Below are 27,868 nucleotides of genomic sequence, written 5' to 3' on the forward strand. Positions count from 1 at the left end.
GCTCTCTTGATTGTTCAAAACCTGATAGCAAAGTTGCATTTTATTCACATGTGAGGCAAAGTCAAATGCAAATTTTGAGTTGTTTTCTTACGTTTGCTGATAGAATTGACTTTTAAATGATGATTTTGGATGATAAATATTTAATATCATTTATTTGCATTTGATTTGGTTTGATATCTTACAGTTAATATTTTCTTCGGGTTGGTGTGTGTGTGTGGGTTGATGAAAAATGTTGTGTTTCACTCGGGGGCATTTTTTAAAGAGCCCATCAACGTGCACACTAGCGCCACTGCTAATTAATCGTGATTATTTAAATTTAACGACAGGTATTTAATAAAGGGGGCCGCTACGTACTCTGTTGTGTATTTGAGTACCTTTTGAATACATCAAACTAGTTTTTATGTTGCTGGATTCGTCAATCTATGCGTCCAAAATTAAAACGACCGTTTTTGTTCTGAGGTCCCAGTTCGACGAATCCAGCAACATATAAACTAGTTTGATGTACAGTCACCTGCAATAGGTAATATGTTACTCTTCGAAGGCCGCATAATATGTGACACGCTCTTATGACTCTACAAATAAGATCATGTCAGATATTTTTGCGGCCTTCGTTATGTAACATATTATTGCAGGTGACTGTACCTATTCAAAAGGTACTTAAATACACAATACAGTACGTAGCGGCCCCCTTTTTTAAATACCTGTCGTTAAATTTAATTAATCACGATTATTTAGCAGCGGCGCTTTTATAGTGTGCACGTTGATGGGCTCTTAACCCTCGTGCTTTGAAACCCTCGCAAAGCTCAAGATTCCATTTTTCGAACCACTCGCTACGCTCGTGGTTCAATTTTGGAATCTTTCGCTTGCTCGAGTATCAATATTAGCACGAGCGGTTAACACACAACAACAACTTTGCCCCCTTGTAAAACAAATAACTACATATTTCCATCGTATTTTCACGGAAGCGTACGAACGTGTCTTGCTATTTCGGTCAGTCTCGGTACAAAAAGTACTGAGGTTGACTGAAGTAGCATGACAAATACGAACGTTTCCGGGAAAATACGATTAAAACAATCATGCACTACATCTGTAGCACACATAGATTTAATTATACACGATGATTTTTAATCGGTGATCAGGAGTGTAAAAATATGAATATCTAGCCCAAATTAAACTTATTAGGCAAGGTCTCACGCAATTATCTCATTGTTTAATTAATTAAAAGTTAAAACATAATTAAAACTAATAACCACTAAATACATGGTTATCCTACATGAAGTAACTACGATACGTCAAGTGCCATCGATATGGCGGGAAATTTGACGGATCTATGACTTTGTTTATGCATATGACAATGACAATGACAAGTTAGACTCATAAGTCATAAATTATCAATTGCCGTTAAGTTTGTACAGAGGCTATAACTCATAGATACCGATTAGTAGAGTGACAAGGATTTAAGGATAAAATTGATCTCAAAATTAAAATTATGATAAAAAAAAGTTTGTTTCCATGTAATTACGACTTCAACGTGATCTCCATCAATTACTAAGTTAGAACAAAATGTTCCTGATCACCGATTAAAAATCAAATATTGATGTGATATATGTATGCGGGTCTCTATTGTTTCTCATAACGTTTTAAGTCATAATGTATTGTTTGTCCGTATTTTCGTTAGTCATAATTTGGTTTTTCTCAGAAACGCATAACTTTTCAGGATTGGTTAAAACAAACCTACCCTAACCTATCTACTCGTATAGGATAACCTTGCGAAAATCCTGAAAAGTTAAAGAATTATGACTATGATAATCTGACAATCATTACATTATGACTTTCAATAATTATGTCAAACAAAGGGATCCGGATGTATGCACTACCATATCAATAAGTCAATAACAGATGTTTCCATTATGTGTGCCATTCTAGGTAAATGTGTGATAGAGATATATTTTGTATATCCAATTCCTTAATAAATACAAGGAATTTTCAACCTATTTGGCCATATTTGGAAACTTTTACTTAGATAACGAAAGAATCTATTGTGCACTATTTTATTTACCCCTTATATAACTTATCAGTTATGTCCTATAACAGTTACTAAAGTTATTTGGTAACTATTTCGTACATGCGATAACTACTGTTTATATATACTAACACGTTATATATATTTTTAAGTCATTGTTAAGTCAGAATGAATTGGAAATATTTTTTGGCGGCGCTCGCTGTGGTAGCTTTGGTTAGTGTTTGTCTTATCATTGTTTATCTTTTTGTTATAATATCACTTATCGCATACTAACCGACATAAGATAAATATGTAAGTTGAAAAGATAAAGGAATTATCTGGAAATTTTAATCACGTTAAACATTAACTATGAATAAATTTAATTCCCGAATAATTTATTATTACGTTTCGAAAGTGACATCATTTTCGTAGTTCTTGGCATAGCATCATCTTAAAAATAATTAAAAAAATGAAATTTTAAATTCCATTGAACCCTTCTTTGATTTTTTTTTATGTTAAAAATATTTTTTCGACTTGTTATGACAACGAAGCTAAATCATTGTGCGGAATGTTAATAATTATTTCTTTGTCTGAACCTCTAGAACTTTTTGAGATGAGAATCATTTATGCATTTGATAAATGATAACGTTAGAAATTTTGTTTACCTATGGCCCACAACACAGGCTTTGTTGAGCTTACTGTGCGACTAGGTCGATCTCGTGTAAAACTGTCCTATGAATATTTATTATATTTATTAATCACGTTGTTTTATCATCTTCCTTTCTTATTATTTTTATACTTTCGTTTTATAACATAATTCTTAAGATTTTCAATATTAACAAGAAAGAAATATGTAGTTTGACAATTCGAAATAAGGTAATACGGTTAAGTGTCCTTGGCCTGGCCTTCACATAGGGGCATGTTACACATTGATTAGTGATTATTGCGAGTTCATAGGGTAATTGCGTCAGTTTACCGTCCGGTGTCAGTTTCCGTCCACTTGACGGATTAGTACATAATACATTTCATTTATAATTTGCTACTTGCGCAATATATATTTTATGTAGATAGTTAATAATTCTAAATATCTAAAATATTAAGGATGCACAATAAGTCCAAATTTGTGCAGCAATTAAGGTTTATACTCAAATTTCGTCAAGTGGTTTCGTCTATTTACATAAAATCAAAAAGGTGTTAAAGGGTCAAACAGATCACTGTGTTATGTCTTTCCTGTAGACATACACAAGAGTTAAGGGCTATAAAGGTTAATTTTCTTATTTAACCCTTATCCACGTGAAAAGGTCCTACTTTTATTTAGAGAACTATGATAAAATCATTGCTTACATGCCCACAAGCTGTTAACTATTGCCCACAGGAGAGAAAAATGTGCTGTTCGCGATAACACACTAGTTTTCTCTCCTGTGGGCAATAGTTAACAGCTTGTGGGCATGTAAGTAATGATTTTATCATAGTTCTTTAAATAAAAGGAGGACCTTTTAAGGTGAATAAGGGTTAAATAAGAAAATTAACCTTTATAGCCCTTAACTCTTGTGTATGTCTACAGGAAAGACATAACACATCTGTTTGACCCTAAATAATTAACTAATGTCAGTCCATGACGCCCTGCTAGGGCACACAACATACTTAAAACTAACATATTGACGACCGGTCTGACCTAGTGGGTGACCCTGCCTGCGAAGCCGATGGTCCCGGGTTCGGTAAGGGCATTTATTTGTGTGATGATCACAGATATTTGTTCCTGAGTCATGGATGTTTTCTATGTATTTAAGTATTTGTATATTATATATATCGTTGTCTGAGTACCCACATCACAAGCCTTCTTGAGCTTAGCGTGGGACTTAGTCAATTTGTATAAGAATGTCCCTATAATATTTTTTTTATTAAAAATTTAAAAAATATACCCTGTTTTTAAAATAATTACCTTTATTTCCAGATCCCATCAGGCGAGGCTATGATCCCAGCGTACTCAGTCTCAGCTCTCCGCCTAGCATTTGACGAGATCGCCACAGTCCTGCCCATAGCCAACCAGCTCGCCTGTCTCCTCATTCCATTCCTCATCAACCTCATCAACAACTTAAACAACTTATCCAACATCGTTCAGAACTTAACCCCAGCCATCCTCCCGTATTTCGGCTGCACTTTGCCTCTTCTATACGCAACTCTGACTGATTTGGCTTCAGTTTTGTTCCTGTATATCAGCGTATTGATATCGTTGTTCAGATCGAATGTGCTAGCTGCGCCTGGCTTGCTGATTGGTCTTGTTTCTCAAGTATTGAATCTGGTGATTGGGTTATTGACAGGATTGACTGACAGTACAGGTCTATTGGGTAGTCTGATCAAATTGATTACTAGCATTTTGGTGGAATTGGAAAAGCTCCTGCTCTGAACGATGGCTAAATTATTAAAGTTAATGCGTATTTAAATGTGTTCTTTTTTGTTTATTCCTCCTAGTCAGACTTGTAGCATCGTGTCCAAAATAATATTTACAAAAATCAAACAAAACTTTGCGCTTTACTAGTAAATGGGATAAGCACAGATAATTAAGTGTATTAATAAAGGAACTCCCTCCCTCCCTATCATTATATTATTTTTCGTCGTTCGATTTCTGCTTTTAATATAATAGAGGTAGAATGGTTCTCTATTCCCATAAAGTTTTAAGGCATAATGTATTGTTGGTCCGCATTTTTGTTAGTCATAATTTGGTTTTTCTCAGATTTGCCTAACTTTTCAGGATTGCCATAAAACAAACCTAACCTAACCTATCTATGGGAATACCTTACGAAAATCCTGAAAACTTAACGGTTTCAGAATTATGACTAATGATAATCTGACAATCATTACATTATGACTTTCAATAATTATGTCAAACAAAGGGATCCGAGGTAGAATATCTTCTACCGTAACCCCTGAAGTACGAAACACTCGACGCGCTAGGTCAACTCGAACTTGACCAATTTTATGTAACCCAACATTGACCCAGTTTGAAACACTCGTATTTCAATTTATTTTAAGAGAAACTCTCAGTAACTTTATCGTTCAAGTTGTTAAAGATTTCTTCGCTCCTCATTTAACTTCGTTATGTCTCTTTTAAGAGTAATTATTCTACCTTCATGCCGAAAGAGGAAGTTATAGACAGAGCTAGGGGAACAGGTATATTATTTTAAAGATTAACGAAACTGTCTTAAGGGGCCCACTGATTAACAGTCCGCCGGACGGTATCGGCCTGTCAGTTAGAACAACATTTTGGCAGTTCCGAACAATTGACAGGCCGATACCGTCCGGCGGACTGTTAATCAATGGGCCCCTTTATGATCCGAGCTTCGAGCAATACCGGCTTCCGACACGTCGGAAGGGTGGAGCCCAAGCGATATCTTGCCGTACAAATCGTTCTACCATGTTTTGCGGGGGAAACGTACACACAGTCGCACTTCTCACTCACTACATACAATATCCAATCTGTAATGACGACACAAATACATAGAAAATGACACACGTTAAAGACAAATCTTGCACACCTCGATCTCTTTTTGTGTACGGACGAGTCACAACACGCACCGCGCTAGTTGTGTGCATGCCCAGTTGGGCTTGTGCTTTGGCAGAGGGGAAATAGTGCGAATGCTGACTCGATCCCTTCCCGGTGTTGCTCGAAGAATCCGGGCGTCTGGCAGCTGTTTTTAAGTGGAAATCAGTATACCTACCATCAAAGAGCTTCATATTCAATAGAAAAAATACTGTACCGTAAAACCGCCCAAGTAATAATAAACGAATATGAATAACTAATAAAGAATGACTCACGCTAGACCGGGCCGAGGCGCCTGACATGTCATTTTTATGACGGCTGATCAGTGATCACGTGATGCTTTCCATAGAAAACCATAGTCTAATAAAACATGGTCTTCCATTCCCAGAGTGACACGGGCCTACGTCACAACAACATGGCCGCTGTATATAGCGCTATCGCATATTATCATATAGCGCTGTCGCATGATGACGTAGGCCCGTGTCAGTTAGGTGACCTAGAAAAGACGGGAATGGAGTACCAGGCGGAGTATATTATTATACCATGTAGAAAACGAAGCGCCGGAAGCTCCGGCGGTATAATTGGGTCAAACAGATCACTGTGTTATGTCTTTCCTGTAGACATATACAAGAGTTAAGGGCTATAAAGGTTAATTTTCTTATTTAACCCTTATCCACGTGAAAAGGTCCTCCTTTTATTTAGAGAACTATGATAAAATCATTGCTTACGTGCCCACAAGCTGTTAACTATTGCCCACAGGAGAGAAAAATGTACTGTTCGCGATAACACACTAGTTTTCTCACCTGTGGGCAATAGTAAGCTTGTGGGCATGTAAGTACTGATTTTATCATAGTTCTTTAAATAAAAGGAGGACCTTTTCACGTGGATAAGGGTTAAATAAGAAAATTAACCTTTATAGCCCTTAACTCTTGTCTATGTCTACAGGAAAGACATAACACAGTGATCTGTTTGACCCAATTGCAACAAGACTAAATCCTCTGTTTTCACAAAACCGCCTGTTTACAATCATCTTTCAACCCTACAATAAAAATCCACTCAAACGCCGTTCATTATCGCGATAATTGACACTTTTCATACGGCCACACTGGGATTATCGGCGTTTCCCGTTAGCGTGGCCCCGGCATTATAGAAACTACGTTGACTGAATGAACTCTTGTAACTACTTCCTGAATGACGTTCATTCAACAAACACGACCAACTTACTAATGCGTTTAAATCCCTCCCATTTTATAATCGCGACTTTATCTTAAAGGTATAAGGTTGTAAATTGAACTATAGTTGTTTGATAGTTACTGGATAGTTTTCGTGGTTTCTAGGGCTTATTTGGAGTAAGCAATAGTGCGCTTTTAAAACAGCACGGCATAATGTGATACTCCGCTAATATTGAAGTAGAGCGGGGTGGAAACAAGCTATTTTAAATATCTTGTTCTTTCATAGGTACTTTATTTGTAACACAGATCACTTGGTATGAGAACCTGCCACTCATTGACCGAAGCCTTAAGGATGACTCACGCTAGACCGGGCTGTGTCCGGGCCGGAGCTTCCGGCGCATCGTTTTCTATGGAAAGCATCGCGTGATCGCCTGTCATGTCATAGAAAAGTAAGCCCCGGAAGCTCCGGCCCGGACACGGCCCGGTCTAACGTGAGTCATCCTTAATGCTCACGATGCAATACGCTCAGGATGCAATAGGTACTTTCCATTTGATGTACCTAATATTTAAATAATATTATTATGTAAGTATAGGCAATGTTTATTAATAAATTTAATACAATACGTATTAAACGAAATACAATGCTATTTTATTAATACTTTTTTTAATGAACCTATTCTGTAGAAATATATTAGGTAAAACACGACGGTGATCACATCCACATCACATACTTACGCCGCTTCGATATATGAGCTTCGCTTTACCTATACTCACTACGTGGCTGGTGTCCTCACGTGCCCTCTATGTGCACGGCAGGGGTTCATCGTCTTAAACTATGCTGGGGCCCTTGGACAAATAAGAATTTGGGGCCGTTATGGAAAGTAAAGAAACCGAATTAAACTAACATTTTTCTACTATGATCTTCTATTTATTATGGGTAATCAAATATACTGTTACTGTCTGCCATTCGGGGCCCCCTGAGGATGGGGGCCCGGGCTCCGTGTGCCCTTATGATAAAGATGGTACTGCCCACAATGTTAACTGTATATAGGTAGACCTTATGCCTTTTGTAATAAGGTCCACCGATGTACAGTTAGAAGTGTTGCTGTTTGTACTGCGGCGACGTTGATGTCGCCACTGTATCTGTCATTTTTATATAATGAGTGACATTCGACGCTACTACTGCCGTGATTGTCGAACGTCACATCCGTCACTCGTTTTATCAGGAAAATTAACAAATATAACAGCGACACCAAAATCAAGGCATCAGATGTCACCTTTACGGCCTGGCCACGACATTGCGCGACTGGCTTCGGCTACGGCGAAAACTGTAGGTGGGAACCGTGGGAACAAAAGGTCCGATCGCTGTTTCTCGCTTAAACCTATGGTTGTCGCCTAAGTCGAAGTCATTCGCGCAATGTCGTGGCCAGCCAGGCCGTTAAGCGCCTCCTAATACGGAGTCTTTATGAGGTAGTCTATGGTCTGTGGACTAGGTATTGATTTTCCTACCCCAGGTAAGGTCATTGCCACCGTTTTATGAATGGACACAAGCGTAGTTCACGTTAATTCTATTCTACTAATATTATGAATGTGAAATTTGTATGTTTGGATGTTCATTACAAAATCATAACTGCTTTGAGAGTATTTCGGAATAATAATGAATGAAAAAGTTTATATTTTATTAAAACTACATTAGAATTAGAGCCTGACCAGGAATATATGATCACGCGCCATGTTGCGGAATTTCACTGAAACTAATATAATCAATATAATCACTATGAACTGTCAACCTGTACATGAGAATAACAGCGCCCTCTTGACAATGATCATAATATTATACTGGTCAGGCTTTAAATATGTAATTTAAAATTAAATAAGTTTGTTGTATTAATTTAACAATACAGTCAACTACGACCGTTTTCATTCAGGAAAGTGTAGTACTAGAGTCAGACCAAGAAAAGTGTACAACGACTTTGATAGGACACGCAGTGCAAAAGTGTTATTCTAAACGTCAAACTTTTATGATCTGCACTGCGTGTGCTATCAAAATCGTTGCAGACTTTTCTTGGTCTGGCTCTATTTAACTTTTTATGCGTGGTGGTCAAAAAGCAAAAAAAAATCGTTCTCGAAAAAATGCTAAAGGATGACTAAAAATCCGGCCAGCCGGCATATTATGGATGGCTTTATCCACGTGATAAAATAACTGTCATTTTTTAACACCGAGAGATAGAAAGTGACGGATACCGTTTTATCACACTGTCACGAAGACAAGAACGGCCATCGTCATATCCATACGGATATCATACACAGAGATGAGGTTAAATAGGGATGATGACACATGTTGAATTTTATAACAAAATCTAGTAAAATAGATAGCAAATGAGCAATTAATCACAATTATGTGGATATTAAAAAAAAATGGAAATAATACAAAAATACAGCACCTGAAAGTTTCATAATTTAAGAAAGGTACAGCCAGGGTTCAGCATCAGCTCTATTTCAGGTACTGCTCTCCCAAGTGCTCATCAAGATGTGACGGATGACCAAAATAGCGTGAGCCTGTGTTGCACCAAACCTGAGTTCCACTAGGTACAGAACTACAGACAGGGTACAGCATCAGCTCTATCTAGGGTACAGCTCTCCCAAGTGCTCGTCAAGATGTGACGGATGACCAAAATAGCGTGGGCCTATGTTGCACCGAACCTGAGTTCCACTATTAGGTACAGTCAGGGTACAGCATCAGCTCTATCTTGGGTACTGCTCTCCCAAGTGCTCGTCAAGATGTGACGGATGACCAAAATAGCGTGGGCCTATGTTGCACCAAACCTGAGTTCCACTAGGTACAGCCAGGGTTCAGCATCAGCTCTATCTTGGGTACTGCTCTCCCAAGTGCTCATCAAGATGTGACGGATAACCAAAATAGCGTGGGCCTATGTTGCACCAAACCTGAGTTCCATTAGGTACAGCCAGGGTTCAGCATTAGCTCTATTTCAGGTACTGCTCTCCCAAGTGCTCATCAAGATGTGACGGATGACCAAAATAGCGTGGGCCTATGTTGCACCAAACCTGACTTCCACTAGGTAGAGCCAGGGTTCAGCATTTGCTCAGATTTATGTATACTAAAACCTTCTCCAGGATGTAACAAACACTTTTCTGAAAACGGCATCAAAATCAGTTCAGCCAAACGCGAGATAATCGCGAAATACATACATACGGGTCAAACTGAGAACCTTTTTTTTGAAGGCGGTTAAAAATGTTTTTTTTTCTTCTATAAAATGACCTGTTTGATATTTCCTGTAGTAATGCAGTAAACTACGTATGAAGGTGTTCGATTAGATTAAAAAACTATTTTATTATGCAATAATTGCTTCTTTAGAAAGATAGGTGCGGGCGGGTTGTGAGCGCGGCGCTGGCGGGCCGCGAGCGTGATGTTGGCGCGACGCGCGCGTTCCGCCGGCGTCCGCAGAGCGCGACGCGGGCGGGACGCGAGCGGCCCGCCAGCGCCGCGCGCGCCGCTTTCATCGCGCCCCGCTCAAGCCACGCTCGCAAAACGCCTATGTCTGACGGAGCCTTTATCGTTTTATTAGGGGCGTTTCGCGAGTGAAGTACGACTGTCGGACTTTGACTATCATTTCTGACTTTTGTATTGCTTTAATGCAATGGGTCCCATATAGACATTTAGATCCTAAAAACAAACCTGATTGATTGATACCATAAATGAAAATTTGTCATCTAGCCTATTTCATCATGATTAATGAAAACCGGCCAAGTGCGAGTCAACTCGCCCAGTGACGGTTCCGTACAAATTTAATTTTATTTTTATTTTTTACATATTTATAGTTTTCAGAATTTTCCCTGTACTTGTAGTCTATGACGATATTACTTGCCAAATTTCATAGTTCTAGGTCAACGGGAAGTGCCTTATACATTTTGATTCCCTTGAGAGTGTTGAAATATACGTTTTTTGCGGCATAAACTGCCGTATCTTTTTTTCACGTTAACTTAGAAGTTTGATTTTTTCAGATCTTCAAGGGACCATAGACCTTAGAATATGGTCTTAATTTCAACTCGATATCTCCACGCGTTCCAAAATAAAGGGTCTTGATAGACGGACGGACGGACAACAACGTGATCCTATAAGGGTTCCGTTTTTAGGGTTCCATACTCTAAGGGTAAAAACGGGACCCTATTACTAAGACTCCACTGTCCGTCCGTCTGTCACCAGGCTGTATCTCACGAACCGTGATAGCTAGACAGTTGAAATTTTCACAGATGATGTATTTCTGTTGCCGCTATAACAACAAATACTAAAAACAAAATAAAATAAATATTTAAGTGGGGCTCCCATACAACAAACGTGATTTTTTTGCCGTTTTTTGCGTAATGGTACGAAACCCTTCGTGCGCGAGTCCGACTCGCACTTGGCCAGTTTTTTCGTTTTGACCCACGGTACCCTAAAAAGTTAAAGAAATTGTAACCCAGACAGAACTTGTCCCAAAACTCCTTGCATTTCTCCACAACATGTCGAAATGCCTCGTGGCGTATCTAGATGATGTACGATATTATATCAAAATTATGTAGAAACATCACTTGCATATAAAATCAGAGATATACAGATATCACGTACTATATTAACTGATTTCAAGATGGATTGAGGTTTCTTCCAGTGAACAATGAGAAAAAATGTTAACGTCATATTTGTTTGTTGTTGGTTTCGCTTTGGTAAGTTTTTTTCTTATTTAAAATACCTACATACGTTGTACTATAAAAAAATGAGTGTTTAAAATATGAATACCTATACAAATATTACCTTTCATAAATAATACCCAGGGGCCCATTTCTCGAATGGTATTAGTCTAATAAAAAAAAAAAAAAAAAATTACTTAGTCTAATGCCGTTCGAGAAATGAGCCCCACTAGGTAAATAAGTAATACTATATAGTAATATAGGAGTGTTTTAGAGTGGGCGTCAGGCCAGGAAATTAATAGGAAACAAAATATATGGCTCGCCGTGAGAAACGTGCGACGGAAGATAGGGGAAACGCGCGCGTTTATTCCTTTTTATATTACTCTGAAAATATAAATAAAATTTAAAAGATTGCTTAGCGGATTCCCTATTTATCACTAGTTATTTTATATGTAAATTATACTGCTTTGACATGCAGGGTACCGTTATATAACTGAGGTAAATGAAAATAAGACATGTTTTCGTGGTTTTTTTCTATCGCGCCTACTTTAAACCTAAAGTTTAGGTTTAGAGTCTGCATTTCTTAATAGCATTTTCCCTTACCAAAAACGTGTAAAAAATCAATTTGAAAACTACTCATTTGTATTACATTCTCTTAAATCGGAAAAACCTGCCTTTCAACCCTTGCTTAATTAACTGGGTCAAAATTATTTTCGCTGTCTTGTATTTTGGTCCCCAAAAAATGTGACGGAGTGGAGCTTTTTGTATGAGATGAAATTTAGTTTTTAAATTTTCTCATTAAAATATAATCTACAGCTAGAAAGACATGCGATAGCACTCGACTTTTTTTATTTATTTGCCAGAAGACGGAAATACAAGCGAGACAGAGTGGTCAAAACAAGACAATGAAAAGAACTTTGACCCAACTATCCGGTAATTACTTAATGCGGTCGGCACATGTAAAGTATTTACTCAAACACGCGTATTAACAAATAATATTAAACATTCAATAAATGCTTTGTCAGATATATGAGTTGTAAACAGTCCTTTCTGCAAACGTAGCATAAATACATGCGGATTTTCATTTGTAATAGGCTTAAAGTGTCAATGGCATGATTTAGGACTAAAAACCAATCCAAAATTTAAAAATCTCATTTTTTTTATTGTTATATTTGGTCATTCATATCATCGATATTTGGTCATATCGCTCACTCTCTCGAAATATCGTATCTTATGATAACACAGAGATGAATTTTCTTAGAGATAAAGATTCCGATTTTAAAAACAGCAAATCAACAAATTATAGGACCACTAATGTTTTCTCAAATTAAACATTGAAAATACTCCGATCTAAATAATGGGTTCATCGCTGTTAAGATCTTATACTGTCGTTTATATGTATTAATAATGAAAATGCTGAGATTGATAATGTTGAAGTAATAAAATGACCCTTTCTTTTTTCAGGTGGCAGCTAACCCGATACTACAGAGGATACCGATAAATATACCAAGCCAATCGTACCCATCGCAAACCTGTCCGAAATGTCCAACCCAAACATGTCCGTCACAAACATGTCCAACGTCCCGACCACCGTGCCAGACCTGTCAGAACCCCTACCGAAACGTCTACAGTCAACCAACCAATAACTGCCCTTGTAACAAGCAAGTTACAGCTCAAAATCCAGTGGCAAACATAATTAATCAAGATGCTTTAAGTCAACTCGTTATGAGAAGACTTTTAAATACACCTCAACCTCAAACACAAGTGAATCCTGCTCCGACATGTACTTACTGCGAAGCACAAAAAGCTCCACCGAATATTATTAATAACTATATTATAATACCTCCTGAATATTTTAAAGCAAATGAAACTAAGGTAGATAAAAAAGAGTCAGATACAAGAACGAGAAAAAGTAAAAGAAGGAGAAAACAAAGTAGACGAAGGAATCCAGAAAATATCACGTGTCCTTGTGAAGAGGAAGCAGATAAAGGTAAAATCATTGTAGAAAAGCAAGAAACGTCTTGTTTGTGTGACAAAGATACTTCTATGGTTAGTGGGGCTGAAGAAAAAAACGGTAAAATAGAAGATGCTCCTTCATTGAAGACTAGAACAGTTAATGATAAAGTACTACCGGAAAGTGCCACTAGTTCAAAAAATACGAAAACATCACAAAATAAAGTAGTATATAATCACCACGAAGTCCCTAGGAAAATTGAACTCACGGACAATAATAACTTGGACACTAAAAAGACAAGAAAAGGGAACCGAGGAAGAAAAATCAGTTTAGAAGATGCAATCATTAAAGACTTTTGTAAAAAACATCCAAGTATACCAGAAGAAATTGCTAGAAGTTTACTGAAGAAATTGAAACATCAGATAGATAAAACGGGAAACCCACATTACAGTCCATATCCAATAGCACCTTATAGTTACGATCATTACGACCCTGAACTGTTTTACCCAAGAAGTTACAATTACCCGAGGTCATACAGCGATGTAGTTGAAACTGACAGAAGATCTAGAAAACGTAAGCAACATCGCTCAGGGAGACGAAATAAAAAACAAAAGGAAGAAGTAGAAGAAAACACAGATATATGTAATAAACCATCTGAAAAATTAGTGGAAAAGAATCCAACAGTGATCAATATAGAAACGGAAACAATCACTACAGAGAAAATTACAGCTAGTACAGAAAAGGTAAAGGAAAATTTAACTGTTAATAACTCCGAAACCCAAATGGAAACCCCTGATGATTTACTCGATCAATTAGATCAAATGAAAGCTAAATTTGCTAAGCTTAATGAAATAGAAACTACGACTGTTAGTTATAATAAACGTATTGAACAATACCCAGAATTAGGGAAAGAGGATAAAGTACCTACTGTTTATAATAATGGAGTAGATGATTACTATCCCGACTTTAGAGGCGATAATATTCCATTATATTCGAGTGATGAAGAATGTGATAGCAAAGAAGACGTGTATCAATATGATACAAACAAAAATAGTGAATTTGATTCAAAAAGGTACGTAAACCATAAAAAATCTATAAATAACTCCCGTAAAGACGAAACAAGTACCGAATACCCTGTTTCAGTCTCAACAGAATCTTACGATAGTTATGAAGAGACAACAGACGGAAGCGATGAAATACGATTCATAATTCCTCCTCACTTAGAACTGCCGGATTTTGAAACTAAACAAATTCACAAATTTGAAATTAATGACTTTGTTGCAGATGATTCAAACACATACTCTGATGCTACTACTAAACAAGAAATTGAATTGAAGCCTGCAAAAGTGTTTTCTAAAGATAAATCAGGTAGGACTAATATAGAGACAGTGTATGGACATTCTAGAGTGGTTAAATATGGGCATGACGCAGAATCGGCTGCATCGGAACCTGTCATTACATATTATTTGCCAGAAGACGCGATGACAGAGGATCGTATTCAATTACCAGATGGAGAACGCATTGTTGTTGTTGCGAAATCGATTCGAGATCTAGAAGATTGGGAAATATAGTTTCATCAAAACGTTATCATCGAATTTGAGAACGATCATAAGTGATATCAAACTTTTTCTTTTAATTTCCTCGCGTTATCCCGGCATTTTGCCACGGCTCATGGGAACCTGGGGTCCGCTTAGCAACTGATAAAACTCATTAATAAAATAATTGAAATCTTTATAAATGTTTGGAATTTTGGATGTAATTTGGGCCTAGAGAAATATAAACACTTTAAACTCTCGCGTTTTGTACACATATTTAATTACACAAACGGGTCTACCGCGGGTAACGGGTTACTCAGCTGAAACGTCGGAATTAAAGGTAAAAACAATGAAATTATATCGCGGTAGACCCGTTTGTGTAATTAAATAGAGAAATATAGTAAGACAAGAGTGCTCACTCCATACATCAGTTTTGGTACGTACCAAACAGACTATTATTTTCACAGTAGACATCTAGCATCGATTAGCGGAATTATCGGTACTGCTACTTGACAATAGATGTAATAGTAATAGCGGTACACCCTGAAATTCGGGAATCAGCTGCAAATGGTGTTAGAGGTATGAAATATATTTAGAACCGGCTCAAAATGCCCTTTCATTTAATACCACACACGATAGGTTTCTAAACAATTTTTTTTTTCCATACAAAAAAAAGATGACGTCATAACTCCTTTCCGTTTGTTTTTTTTAGTGCTACGGGTCAAATTGATTCAAATGGCCTAAAGATTAATCGTGCCGATTTTCATACCTTTAACACCATTTGCAGCTGATTTTGGTCAACCGCTAGCACTATAGCAGATGAGTGAGCAATCTATGTATTGTATTTTTTTCTCTATGATTTGGGCAAATAGGGTAAACCATTTTTAAACTGCGCGAGCCTCACAAGAATTTTATTTTGTTCGTAGTTCGTACTCATGCATTAAGACTTCGAATGTGAGCCGTAGGTACACTAAAAGGGAGCGGACCTTAAAAATGGTTAATTTGTCTCTAATTGTATATTTTATATTTTTAATAAACAATTATTAAATGTTATTTTTATTCATTTGTAAGGTTTTGTTAAATTTGGGGCCCCTCTAAATGACAATCAGAACCTCTAGCGTAAATAGCGTGACGTGCGTTCGCGTATGCGTTATGTCTATTTTTGTATGGGATTTTGAACAGCGCGCCAAACGGGACGTTTTGGAAACTCAAAATACCATACAAAATTATACTTAACGCGCAAATGCGTATGACATCGAATCGAATGAAATTTATACTAGGGATACTGTTATAGAAAACGCCAATTGAAACTTAAATAATGTAGGTATAGGGCAATCAAATTTGATTTTTTCCAGGAATTAATTCTCAGTAAACTGGAAATCAATCAATTAATAAGTCATTATTACTTCAGTTTTTCCTTACCTAAATAAGCTATAGTATTTACATGCATGCACAATTGGCGTTTGTCGATATACCTAAGATTGTCACGGCCTAGAGTTTCTGGTTTCTCGACCTTTTTAATTTCTCGAGGCACGGGAATTCTCGATCAAGATTTCTCGAGTTTCTCGAGTATCTCGGGAAATATTGAAAGTTTCAAAAAACCCCATGTTTTTTAATTTTTTTTGCTTTATTACAAATTAGACTCATATGAATCGTAGGTGAGATTAACAATCAAACATATGGTAAATTTGTAGTCACCATAAATTGCACTTAATAATCAAAAATTCGACAACAAACTTAAAAAAAACCTATGGGTGCAGGCGTGCGCACCGGCGATGTAAGTAATATGCTATAGTGTATTTCTTTAGGTATTTAAACAATGTAAACAAAACCAATGGTATTTTATTAGGCAAGAATATACTCAACGTAACAATGAAGCTGCTGAAATTGCGATATTTTGGTAATAGTAATATATCGGGATGATTTGATTTATCAATAGTAATTTAGTTATGTAATATTTGTTATTTCATGGTCCTATAATTCGTTTTTTTAGCATTAGAAAGAAGTAAGCGATATTGACGTGTCTTTTTAGGTATTGAAAAATAAGTCACGGCAAATATGTAACAATTACACATCATATATACGATCATTTACATTATTTTGCTTTCATAAGCAACAGTTACAAATTTTTTAAAAGCGTTTTTTCAATAAAAAGACACGTCATGAATGTCATGAATATGATAGGTAGGTCAAAAGTTTCAAAACATGAAAATCGGTTGAAGCTAGAACGATAGGGGACGGATCAAGGTAGTTTTTTATTTGGTTGGCTTACTACCTAATAAATGTTGTAGTACCAGAAAATGTAAAAAAAACATTGTTCAAATTTATTTGACTACCTAAAGAAATACATTATAGACACATCATGTATTATCCGCGTGTTTTCTTTTTACTTATCACAAGAGATTTATTTCTCGAGTTCTCGAGGCATTGAGTTTTTTTTCCCGTCTCGACTTAGGACAAATTTCTCGAGATTTCTCGTCTCGAGAATTCTCGAGCAGAAACCCTATCACGGCCCCTAGTATTATTTTAATAGAATAATCTTAAACGTGCCCGTGACGCCTACACACAGAATCAAGTTATGAAAGACATATTCTATTCCAAGAAGTTAATTTCTCAACTAAGACCCCATTTCCTGAAAACATGTCCTGTCTACAAATACCAACATATATTTGCGTGTGGCCAAACATAACACGAACACGGCTTCATACTAACTTCTGACTATTCTTTGTATGTGGCGCCACAGTCAACTGCACCATTAACTTTGTCTTAGACCTAAAGAAGTATTTAATAAGAATAATAAGCTATCGAACTGTAACGTTAAAATTTCAACCCTAAATTGGTTGAATGTAGGTTTATTATAATTGAACTTGGTAATTGCCTTTACAGTACATATAGGGCTACTTTACCACACTAGTGCGATAATTAGCATATTACGCAACTGTGTCGAAAATTTAAAGGGCCATAATCACATAATAAATAATAGTACTAGGTACAGAAGACTCACTCTCTAACAAAACGCGTCTGTTACGATCAGGATAGATATGGCCGCTAGGTGGCGACACCGCCACGCGCGGCTTATGGCTAGCCACCAAAATTGGTGTGGAACGGATGTACTTATAGCTACCTGTTGCAAAGCGATGAAATCGCGGAGTGAGCCACGCCTGCCATAATGTACTGTAAAACGTTGTCCGATACATGTGCGAAAAGGTAATTCGCAACTCGAGTCAATTTAAAACACTCTTTTCGGTCGTGTTTTAATTTATCGCCACTCGTTTGGAATTTCTTTTTTTTCACACTTGTATCGTAATGTACTATTTTCGAATTGTGAATGATAGATAAACTGTGAGAACGAATCCGTAGTGAACGCCACCTAATATGCGGTCTCTATCGCACCGCGTTGTCTCGCTCTTCGTTCTTGGATAGACTTAGAAATTAATGGCCGACTGGATGTTAAAAATAAAAACTAAATTAAATAATAAAGTGCTTGTTAATAAATCGGAGTATCTTTTCTCAAACATCACATAAACAATGTCAAATAAAATAGAACATTTATTATTATATTTAGCTTTACCGTTCGAAGGCCGCTTCAAAGATCTGATGATAATTGGAATTTATTGTTAGAAGCCCCGAATGTCATACATTTTAAAACGAAACCGTATAAGAAATAAAACCACATAAGTATTTCACATCTTTTTGTTAAAAAAAAATTAACATCTTATAACTATTTAACATTTCCATACATAAAGCAAAAATACATTTTCAATTATTTATTTAATCTAAATAATACAGAGTGGCCCGAAAATACGTTGACAAATAATTTTCACTATTTCATATTTTTGATAATTTTCACAAACGTTTGCGTTTGTGTATTAAAAACTAAAGGGGGAAAATTTTAAGATTATATTTTATAATTAAGTCATTTTAGTTTTAATTTTAATGCTATTTTGTAAAATTCGTTTAAGAAAAAAAATCCAAAAAGTATTTTTCAACGTATTTTTGGTACACGGTAATTTCAACGACGGACTTTAATCTATGTAATATCGCCAACGTCATCCATTTGCTATTAGCTGCACATATTTATTGCATTATTTATTTTAACCACTGACGATGCCTGTGGTAAGTTAAATGGTGTAACTAAAGATCCACATAAACATGAAGAATCTGATGTAAAAGCAGGCACAGACATAAATGAAGATTCAGGATAAAATGCGTCAGTCAATGATAAAGCAAATGGAACACAAGCGTCACAGGCTCCGGGTTCAACACAAAATAGGTTTGGATTGTATGTAGATATAGGAATTATTGAACTATACTTTGGTGGTACATATTCGTTACAAGCCACTGGTATATCAAAGATTGGTAGAATAGGAGCTGATTCTGTAATAAGGTTAGAATTGTAAGGGTTAACTGGAGGGAGTTTTGCTGGAGGAGGTGAGGCTGGTAATCTATTTGCAAGCAAGTTTGACATTATGTTTTTGGTTAAGGAATTTACGATTTTGTTTATAGGTGAAATCGCCGCTGATGCTCCTGACATGCAACCAGCTTGATTCAGATTAGATTGTATTAAAGGATATGATGGAGTAACCATTGGTTGAAGAGATGTGCAAATGGAAGGTAAATTAGAAATAGGAGAATTACAAGTGTTAGCCAATGATAAGGAAACGGAAGGCAAATTAGAAATAGGAGAATTACAATTACGGTCAGCCAATGAGGGTATAACACTTATTGTCGAAGACGGTATATTGTTAACAAATTGAACTTGAGGTAGTGATTGTATTGGGATAAACGTAGAGGTCATTATAGGATTAAGGGACTGGAAATTGTTGTTACAAAATGAGTCTTGATTAAAAATAAGAGGTTGAACAAATGATTGAGGACATTGTGAGTTTGCTATTGCAATATTTGGTATAGATGGAGCTATATTCGTTATCATAGGAGAAATAGTGTTAACTGAATTTACTGATGGAGCTAGCATTATATTTGTTGAACTTGGTACTGAAGCTTCTAAAGAACAAAATGAAATAGGGTTCGATGGTGCAAAAGAGATAGGCACTGACACATCCTGGATTGTCAGCTTATTAGAATTACACGGACCAGAGCATGAACAAGTAGGAAGTTGTGCGGGGCATGAAAGAGTATCTAGGGAGATAAAATTATTACCTATTGGTTGACCGTCAAGTAATGTTTCACCAAATGGCAGAATGTTTATGGAAGCAGCAGGAGCCTGGGTTCGTTTTGATTTTTCAATATTTATCATTTGTAATGCTTGAGCTAAGTTATCATTTGGTGTAAACATTTGAACGCAATTACAGCTATTATTTTGGGTCCATTCATTTTCACAATTGCAAATTTGGCTGTTTTCGACATTTATATTGGCATCATTATTGTTCCTTTGATACAAATTATTTTGTGCTATGTTAATTAACTGAGGACACCCTTGATTATTTTGATTTATTACTTGACCAAGACAGATATTGTTATTTTGGTTCTGAGAACATTCGTCATAATTGCTTGATGAAGCTAGTGCTTGTTTATTAAGCAGAGATTCTTTATTGTATATTGGAATTGATCTTAACTGAGGACACCCTTGGTTATTACTGTTATTATCATTCATATTGTCTTTAATCATTCTCGCTATATTCAAATTGCTTGCAGGCTTACATATGTTGTTTGCTACGTTGTTATTTTGTATAAAAGGCATATTATTCTGAGCGGAAACTGTTCCTATTTGAGGACATCCTATATTGTCATCATTGCATTGTGCAACAGATTTAACAGCAACATTTTCAGATAGCATTTTAGGTATTACATCATTTCGAATTCTTAATACATTTTGATATTCTGCCATAATATTTGGGTTAATAGAATTTTCACAATCAGCATCGTTATTAACAATAGTCTGAGACGTAAATATGTTATTTTGTAAAGCTTTGGCTTTCATTAAATTATTATTCAGCCGAATCATGTCAGAAGGAGAGATGTTTGCGTCCACGTTTGGTTGATTTTGTATATCACTTGAGTAACACTGCACACTCTGTCTAGAATTTAAATAGTTTTTTAATTCATTGAAATAAGGATCTATATTATTAGAAGAATCAAATGCTAGCCTATTAGGAGTTGGACTGAGGTTTGTAAATAATGATGAACATCTAGCAGGATTAGACAATGAACAATCACATTCTACGCTGTTTGATAAATTGTTCGTATCTTCTGAATCACACCTCGCATATGGCATATTTATACTAGGAAAAGTCGGTTTAACTTGAGATACTGAAGGAAAACTGGAAGAAGGAGTCAAAGGAAAATTGTTATTTGATGAACATTGCTCTTCAGATGATGCACATATAGTGTCACGCAATTCTCTTTTCAAACCATTTGAAACTGAATCTATATTAATTTTAGGGATTATTGTTAAAACCGAATTAGAAGTAGTGGTAGACGCGATTGGTGCTGTTGTGTCTAAAGTTACATCATTAAGTGAGCTTGTAGTTTCAGAAACTGGATTTTGTAAAATAACATTTGGTTGAATATTGATTGATGCTGGTAAATTTATGGTCCATGCATCTGCTATAACCGTTTCATCATTTTCGGTACCATCAATTGGTAATAAATTATTTTCACTTCCAAGGGGTAAACCGATAACAAGCTGGAAGTGTTTGGGTGATGAGGTGCTGACTGAAGAGGTTGGGATGATACTTTCATTATTGACTAAGATTATATGTGATGTCGAGTCGGCATTCGATGATAATTCCGATGATGTCAGCGATGGTATTGCTGATATACTTGCAAAAGGTAATCCACCGATGGAACCGAATAGGAGTATCTGAAAATTTAAGATAAGCAATTATTTTAGTGATCTAAGCATAATGTTGAAATGGCCTAGTTTAAAATGGTAAGAAAGAAATACGAGTATCGCCAAATCGCAAAACATAGATTAATGAGTGTATAGATTTTTAAAGGAGCAACTCGCATGTAAACCTCTGGAGTTGCAGGCGTCCATAGGCTACGGTGACTGCTTACCATCAAGTGGTCCGCATGCTTTTTTGCCACCGACGTGGTATTAAACACTTTAGTGTCGAAACATGTTATAAACCTATGCTTTTCTACCTTGGGAAATTTAGTTAGTTTAACACTGGTTTAAACTTTCGCCGGGCACAGGTGGGAATAGGTGCATTCATAGAAATCATTCTCATCTGTCCCCGCCTGATGTATGGCGGCGGTCACGTGGGGCAGGGACAAATGGGAATACACCAGCGAGTCGTGATACAATTATTTTTTTAGATTTTTATATAGCTTAAATTTTCCTTGTCAAATAATTTGATAGCAAGCTAGCCTGACGGCGCGCTTTGGTAAATGAATTAGAGATTCGCTAGATATGAAATAGTAAAGCTATGTGACGTTCCACGGCAAAATGTACCTTATGGCGGTTGGCGCTTACGCTATTATTAATACCACTCCAATGATATTGCGGCCGCCATAAGGTACCTTTTTCCGTGGAACGTAACATATCTTTACTATTTCATATCTAGTAAATCTCTAATTCATTTCCCGAATCGCGCCGTGAGTCTATCGATATTCTTACCTGACATACGAAAAAGGTGGTTAATGTTTTTAGGGGTACCCCCATCCTGCACTGCACTGACACAAATGTCCGTATCTGCAAAATCCACTCATATTTGTAACTTTGTTTTATCTTTACATGATAAAAACATTGTTATTTATATTACTGGGTAATCATTGCAAAAGATATAATCAAAATATAACAGTTACCTAACACGTAACAACAATAAGCTATACTTTGTGTAATGTCATTATAATTATGCGCAAAATATTTAACTATTTTCAATTGTAACGTTTTTGTATGCTTTGTAAAGGTTTCAATCAAAAATCATCAAAACTATGAAAATATACAATCGTTAAAATGGTAAAGGGACCCACTGATTACCAGTTCACCGGACGATATCAGCCTGTCAGTTGTTCGGAGCTGTCAAATTTTGCTTTTAACTGACAGGCCGATATCCGGCGGACTGGTAATCAGTGGGCCCTTAATATAAATATTTATGTAATATTAGAAGTATTAGAACAAATTAAATTATTTTCAGAAAATATTTTAATTTGTTTTTATTTCAAGTAGACACACTATCCTGCCCTGCCGCGATAGCAGAGGACGCTGGTTCGATTCCAGCCTGGGGCACTGGAGGCCTTGGTGACTTTTTCTTAGTATATGACATTTATTTCAGTTTATAAATATTTATCATAAAGTAAAATACTTTCGTATCTCCGGATGTTCTCCTCTAGGTACTTACTGGGGTCTATTTCTAGAACGATATTAGTCTAATAACGGTATTAGTGTGTTGTCATGACAACCCATACCATTTGACAGTTCGTGGACTAATAATACTCGTATTAGTCTAATATAATATCGTTCGAGAAATGGGCCGCAGGTCGCAATTCTCAACCGATTCTAATAAAATTTTGTGAGCAGGTTCAATGACTAAATATAACTTTTTTGACGAATTTTGTATTTTTTTTTTCAAAATGGCCGAGCCATACATTTTTAAGTTATGCTCGCGAGGTCTACAGCTCACAGAGCCACTATATATTTTATTAGACCCTTCTGTATCTATACTAATATTATAAAGGCGAAAGTGTGTCTGTCTGTCTGTCTGTTACCTCTTCACGCTTAAGCCGCTGAACCGATTTACTTGAAATTTTGTATAGGGATAATTTGAGTCTCGGGGAAGGACATAGGATAGTATTTATGTCGGAAATCATCCCTGAAGAGAGTGTAAAGGGGGGTGGAATTGAAAGAATTAATGAATTGCCTAATAATTGAAGTAAGCAATGCGCGAATTGAATTATTTCTAGCATTATCCAGGCGTTATACCTACTTTGCTGCTGTCACTAATTCCACGCAGACGAAGTCGCGGGTAAAAGCTAGTGTATGAATAAGAATAAGAAATATTTTTTGTATGTGTTATTCCTGTGGGCTAAAGTTTCCCGCTGTTGGGTTAATGTAACCCGGCTTTATGGTACGTAACCCAGATATTATATATGAACCAACAACAAAACATGTGACGTAAAATGTTGACCAAGGACTACATCGAAGAAAGTTCGTGATAATCAACAATTTCTATACTTAATCTACAAGAAACATTAACTTATCGTCCTCATCGAAATTGTAACCAACATTACGTTATAATAATCAATAATTGTTAATAAACCTTAATAATATTAATGCAATTTTCATTAGGTAACTATTTCGCCATTGATCTGACATACCTTACAATTTCACTGGTAACATAAATAGATAAAACAATTAACACACAAAACCTAAATATATTTGGCGTTTACGACTATTTTGATACTAATTAAATACTTATTTACTAATATTTGACTTAAGTGACAGTTGTCATAGGTGACATTTTTGTAGACCTAACTTTTTTGTAACCAAATATTGCTCAAAATGGCATAATGGGCAACCTTGCAATATGGGCAACCTATAAATAATAGTGTCGAAGCTCTACTAACGCATTTTGTGGAGTCATTTTTTATTTTTCTTTGGGAAAGATATAAAATGGCGTACAGCTATATTTTGTTTGCTTTTCTTCAGGTGTTTTGTTTACAGGTACTAAAAACTTGTTTTTATTTAAAAAAAAATTGCTGTTAAGTAAATAACTCAGTTTTAATTTGAATGCTTAGTTTATTTATTTTGTTAATACTGTTTTGCTTTCAATAAAAACTACAATATATTACTTAATAAAAAAAGTAAATAACTTATACCTAATTTGTACATTTTATGATTTTTTTTATATGTAGGTTCTTATAATTCGTATTACGCCTAATAATAACTTATTTTAAATAACTGTACATATCTTTTGCATGGGTAAAGAAAATTTGTACGCATTATCAGAAAGAGTTAAGAAAAGCGAATATAAAACAAAATCTTGCATATCTAGATCTACTACAATTTTTCTTTCAGTATGTCATTTGTATATGGATAAATAGGTACATACTAAGATACATAGATAACACCCATAGCACACAAATAAATACCCTTACAGGGACTCGAATCCAGGGACCTGCTTCGCAGGCAGGGTCACTACCGACTAGGTTAGGGGGCCATTAGACATCCCTTTTGAGGACCTCTCAAAGCTTACAATCAAAATGTATAATTTTTACGTTTTATTTCTTTCCAGTATGTCTACTCCCAAGCCATCTACCCCAACCCCTGCGGCCCATCACAGGTGTCCGTGACCAAAACCATCCAGAACCCTATAATGGTCAACCAACCGTGCCAACAAGTGGTCGCTCCGTGCCAGCAAGTCGCGCCGTGCCAGCAAGTCGTGGCACCGTGCCAGCCTGTGTGCCAATGCCAGCCTGTGTGCCAGGCTAGCTATCCAGCGGTTAATGTTGCCACACCTTGCGATGTGGATTATGTAGCTTCGTATGGTATACCGTCTACAACTATTATTCAGGTAAAAAGTACATAATAAGTATAAAAGGTGCTTATTGTCGGTTTTCAATAAGGCGCTATTTCCATATAGCATCAATTTGAAACAACAGTAGACAATGTGGTAGCTTTTAACTGATTGAGTCTGCAAGTCCAGAAGAGTTAAGTTGACTCACGTTAGACCCGGCCGTGTCCGGGCCGGAGCTTCCGGCCCATCGTTTTCTATGGAAAGCATCACGTGATCGCCTGTCATGTCATACAAAAGTAAGCCCCGGAAGCTCCGGCCCGGACATAGTCCGGTCTAACGTGAGTCATCCTTTACATGCGGGTTGCCGACCCTAACACTCCGCCCGCATTCGTTGATCTCTTGTTGGTTGCTATTGTTGAGTATTTTATTTTATTTCTTTATTTTACAGGATGACTCCGTAGCCAACAACCTAGCCAACGCCCTTCAACTGCTGATCGTTAGCAACCTCCTGGGTAACACTCTACCTCCCAACGACCTGCTGCTGGGTGCGCCCTTGCTTGGGCAACCAGGGTTACTGGGGCAACCGGCGTTACTAGGGCAACCGGCGTTACTTGGGCAACCAGTTCTGCCTGGGTTACTGGGTTGCGGGTGCGGCTTAGGTTGCGGTTGCGGCTTAGGGTGCGGTTGTGGTTGTGGTGGTTGCTCTGTATTTTAAGTTTTTTTGTATTACATTTTGTTAATAAATCTTGTTTATTTTACTAGTTTAGTCTTTTTTATATCAACATGTTTGGTTCTTCCGTAAATTTTCTCCATTCAATTATATGCGCCCCCCGCATGCTTTGGACAACAAGCGTTACTCAGGCAACCAGATCTACCAGCAACCAGCAACATTGGGTTGCGTTTGCTGCGTGCCAGTTACATGTGTTATGTATGGATGGCGGACAAATTTATAAATGTATGTCGAGAATTCGGCACAACACTCTGCCGGATTGCCCTTAAAGTTTATTTATGTAAAAAAAACTAGCATTCGGTGAGATTTGACTTTAACTGCATAATTCAAGAGTGCCATTTATTTTACTGATACAATTCGTAATTATCACATTGTAGGTAGGTATTATCATTAAATTACTCAATAAATATGAACTCATCAAATTTATTCGTAAGCACGTGTTTCATGAACAAAGAATTTCGTGCCTATGTATTATTTTACAATTCTATTATTATATGCCTATAGATAAAGCTGACTTTTTATGCTATATGGGATTTTAATGGATCTGGCACTTAAGCTATTATTGACAAAGAATTAATACAAAATCCAACATATTTGAAGTAAGCGACAGTGGTAATAATGAATTATATTCTGTGATTTTATTAATATAATTGCCTCACCTATTTATCCATTATGTGAAACCTATAAATATAAGTAATGTAATATTGACACACTTTATGTGCTGTCGTTGTCATATACTTGGTGTATTTTATTATTTAGAAGAAATAATTAAAATGACGTATCGTTTTTTTCTCATTGTTTGTCTTCAGGTGTTTTGTCAGGTAACTTTTTTTTTAAATTTTTTTATAGATTATAATTATTTTGTCAGATCTAGTGAAATTATAATTATTTATTACATTCACTCACAGCAAATAATTAAGTACCTATAAACAATTTCTATGCTATTTATGCTTATAAAGTCTGATTTAATTACGAGTATAATAATTTAATTAAAAATTATATACATAGTCCTAGTACTTTATTATAATGTATATAGAAACTAGGTGCTAGAAACTAGAAACTAGTGTCTACTTAATATAACAAATAATTAGAAATAATTTGATTTGTTGCTTATCTGTATGATTATTTTTATAATGCAATAAAATTACGCTTTAAAACAAGAGACATAATATTTATTTTTTCTAGAATGCCCACTCGCAAGCCATCAACCCAGCCATAGAACCTACTGAAGTTACCATCACCAAAACAGTAATCGAGAATCCCGCGGACAACCAACCAAGTTCTACGGAGGTCCCTCCCGTCAACCAAGAATATGGTCCATGCGGTCTGCCCATCCATCTTTGTCAATGCAATCGCCGTCCAGAGGTCACCGTGGCTGAAGGTTACTCTACTGTTGTTCTTCAATCTGATGGTGCTCAATCGATCTGTCCGCGATGTGGTCTGTCAGGCGAGCTTTGTAAGTGCGGTAACGTTCAAGAGGTTGAAGAAGTCAACCAGTCGAAGTTATGCCCGAACTGCGGTCGCCCGGTAGAATTATGCATCTGTGGTGCCCCTTCAGTGGTTGCTCGCGAAACTACTGAAGACAACCAATCAAATAATCAATCTCTGTGCCCTAAATGCGGTCGCCCGATAGCATTATGTATCTGTGGTGCCCCTTTAGAGGTTGTCGAGACAGCTACGGTCAACCAGCCGAATAATTCTTCTTTATGCCCGAACTGTGGTCGGCCGATAGCTTTATGTATCTGCGGAGGCTCAGGAGCTGTAGTTGAGACTACCTCTCCACTGATTGAGACTATTTCTCCCGTTTTTGAAGGTACCTCTTTTGTG

The 27,868-nt window shown here is 36.5% G+C and overlaps 2 protein-coding genes and 1 long non-coding RNA gene across 4 annotated transcripts; all 3 read left to right on the forward strand.

The window, feature by feature from the left end:
* The first annotated feature begins 2,168 nt into the window (after positions 1 to 2,168).
* LOC134802686 (uncharacterized) lies at positions 2,169 to 4,449 on the forward strand. The gene is made up of 2 exons (XM_063775319.1): positions 2,169 to 2,236; positions 3,957 to 4,449. Exons 1-2 carry the CDS (start codon positions 2,192 to 2,194, stop codon positions 4,407 to 4,409), a joined length of 498 nt encoding a protein of 165 aa, XP_063631389.1. The 5' UTR covers positions 2,169 to 2,191; the 3' UTR covers positions 4,410 to 4,449.
* A 6,858-nt stretch (positions 4,450 to 11,307) lies between these two features.
* Positions 11,308 to 14,935, forward strand: LOC134802981 (uncharacterized). 2 transcript variants are annotated; one of them, XM_063775717.1, is made up of 3 exons: positions 11,308 to 11,437; positions 12,866 to 14,427; positions 14,640 to 14,720. In XM_063775717.1, the coding sequence occupies exons 1-3, from the start codon at positions 11,399 to 11,401 to the stop codon at positions 14,641 to 14,643; spliced, it is 1,605 nt and encodes a 534-aa protein (XP_063631787.1). In that variant the 5' UTR covers positions 11,308 to 11,398; the 3' UTR covers positions 14,644 to 14,720. The 2 variants fall into 2 exon arrangements, with proteins under 2 accessions (XP_063631787.1, XP_063631786.1); XM_063775716.1 differs by having other exon boundaries at positions 12,866 to 14,935.
* Positions 14,936 to 26,543: 11,608 nt separating this feature from the next.
* On the forward strand, positions 26,544 to 27,287 carry LOC134802897 (uncharacterized). The gene is made up of 2 exons (XR_010145895.1): positions 26,544 to 26,862; positions 27,227 to 27,287. It is a non-coding gene; the product is annotated as an uncharacterized LOC134802897 (long non-coding RNA).
* Positions 27,288 to 27,868: the final 581 nt, after the last annotated feature.

The sequence above is a fragment of the Cydia splendana genome, chromosome 25, assembly GCF_910591565.1.
Source record: "Cydia splendana chromosome 25, ilCydSple1.2, whole genome shotgun sequence".
Classification (NCBI taxonomy): domain Eukaryota; kingdom Metazoa; phylum Arthropoda; class Insecta; order Lepidoptera; family Tortricidae; genus Cydia; species Cydia splendana.

Coding starts and splice junctions, on each gene's coding strand:
- LOC134802981 (XM_063775716.1), top strand. CDS start 11,399: ATGTTAACGTCATATTTGTTTGTTGTTGGTTTCGCTTTG. Junction 11,438..12,865: donor TTGTTGTTGGTTTCGCTTTG/GTAAGTTTTTTT, acceptor TTCTTTTTTCAG/GTGGCAGCTAACCCGATACT.
- LOC134802686 (XM_063775319.1), top strand. CDS start 2,192: ATGAATTGGAAATATTTTTTGGCGGCGCTCGCTGTGGTAGCTTTG. Junction 2,237..3,956: donor CGCTCGCTGTGGTAGCTTTG/GTTAGTGTTTGT, acceptor CTTTATTTCCAG/ATCCCATCAGGCGAGGCTAT.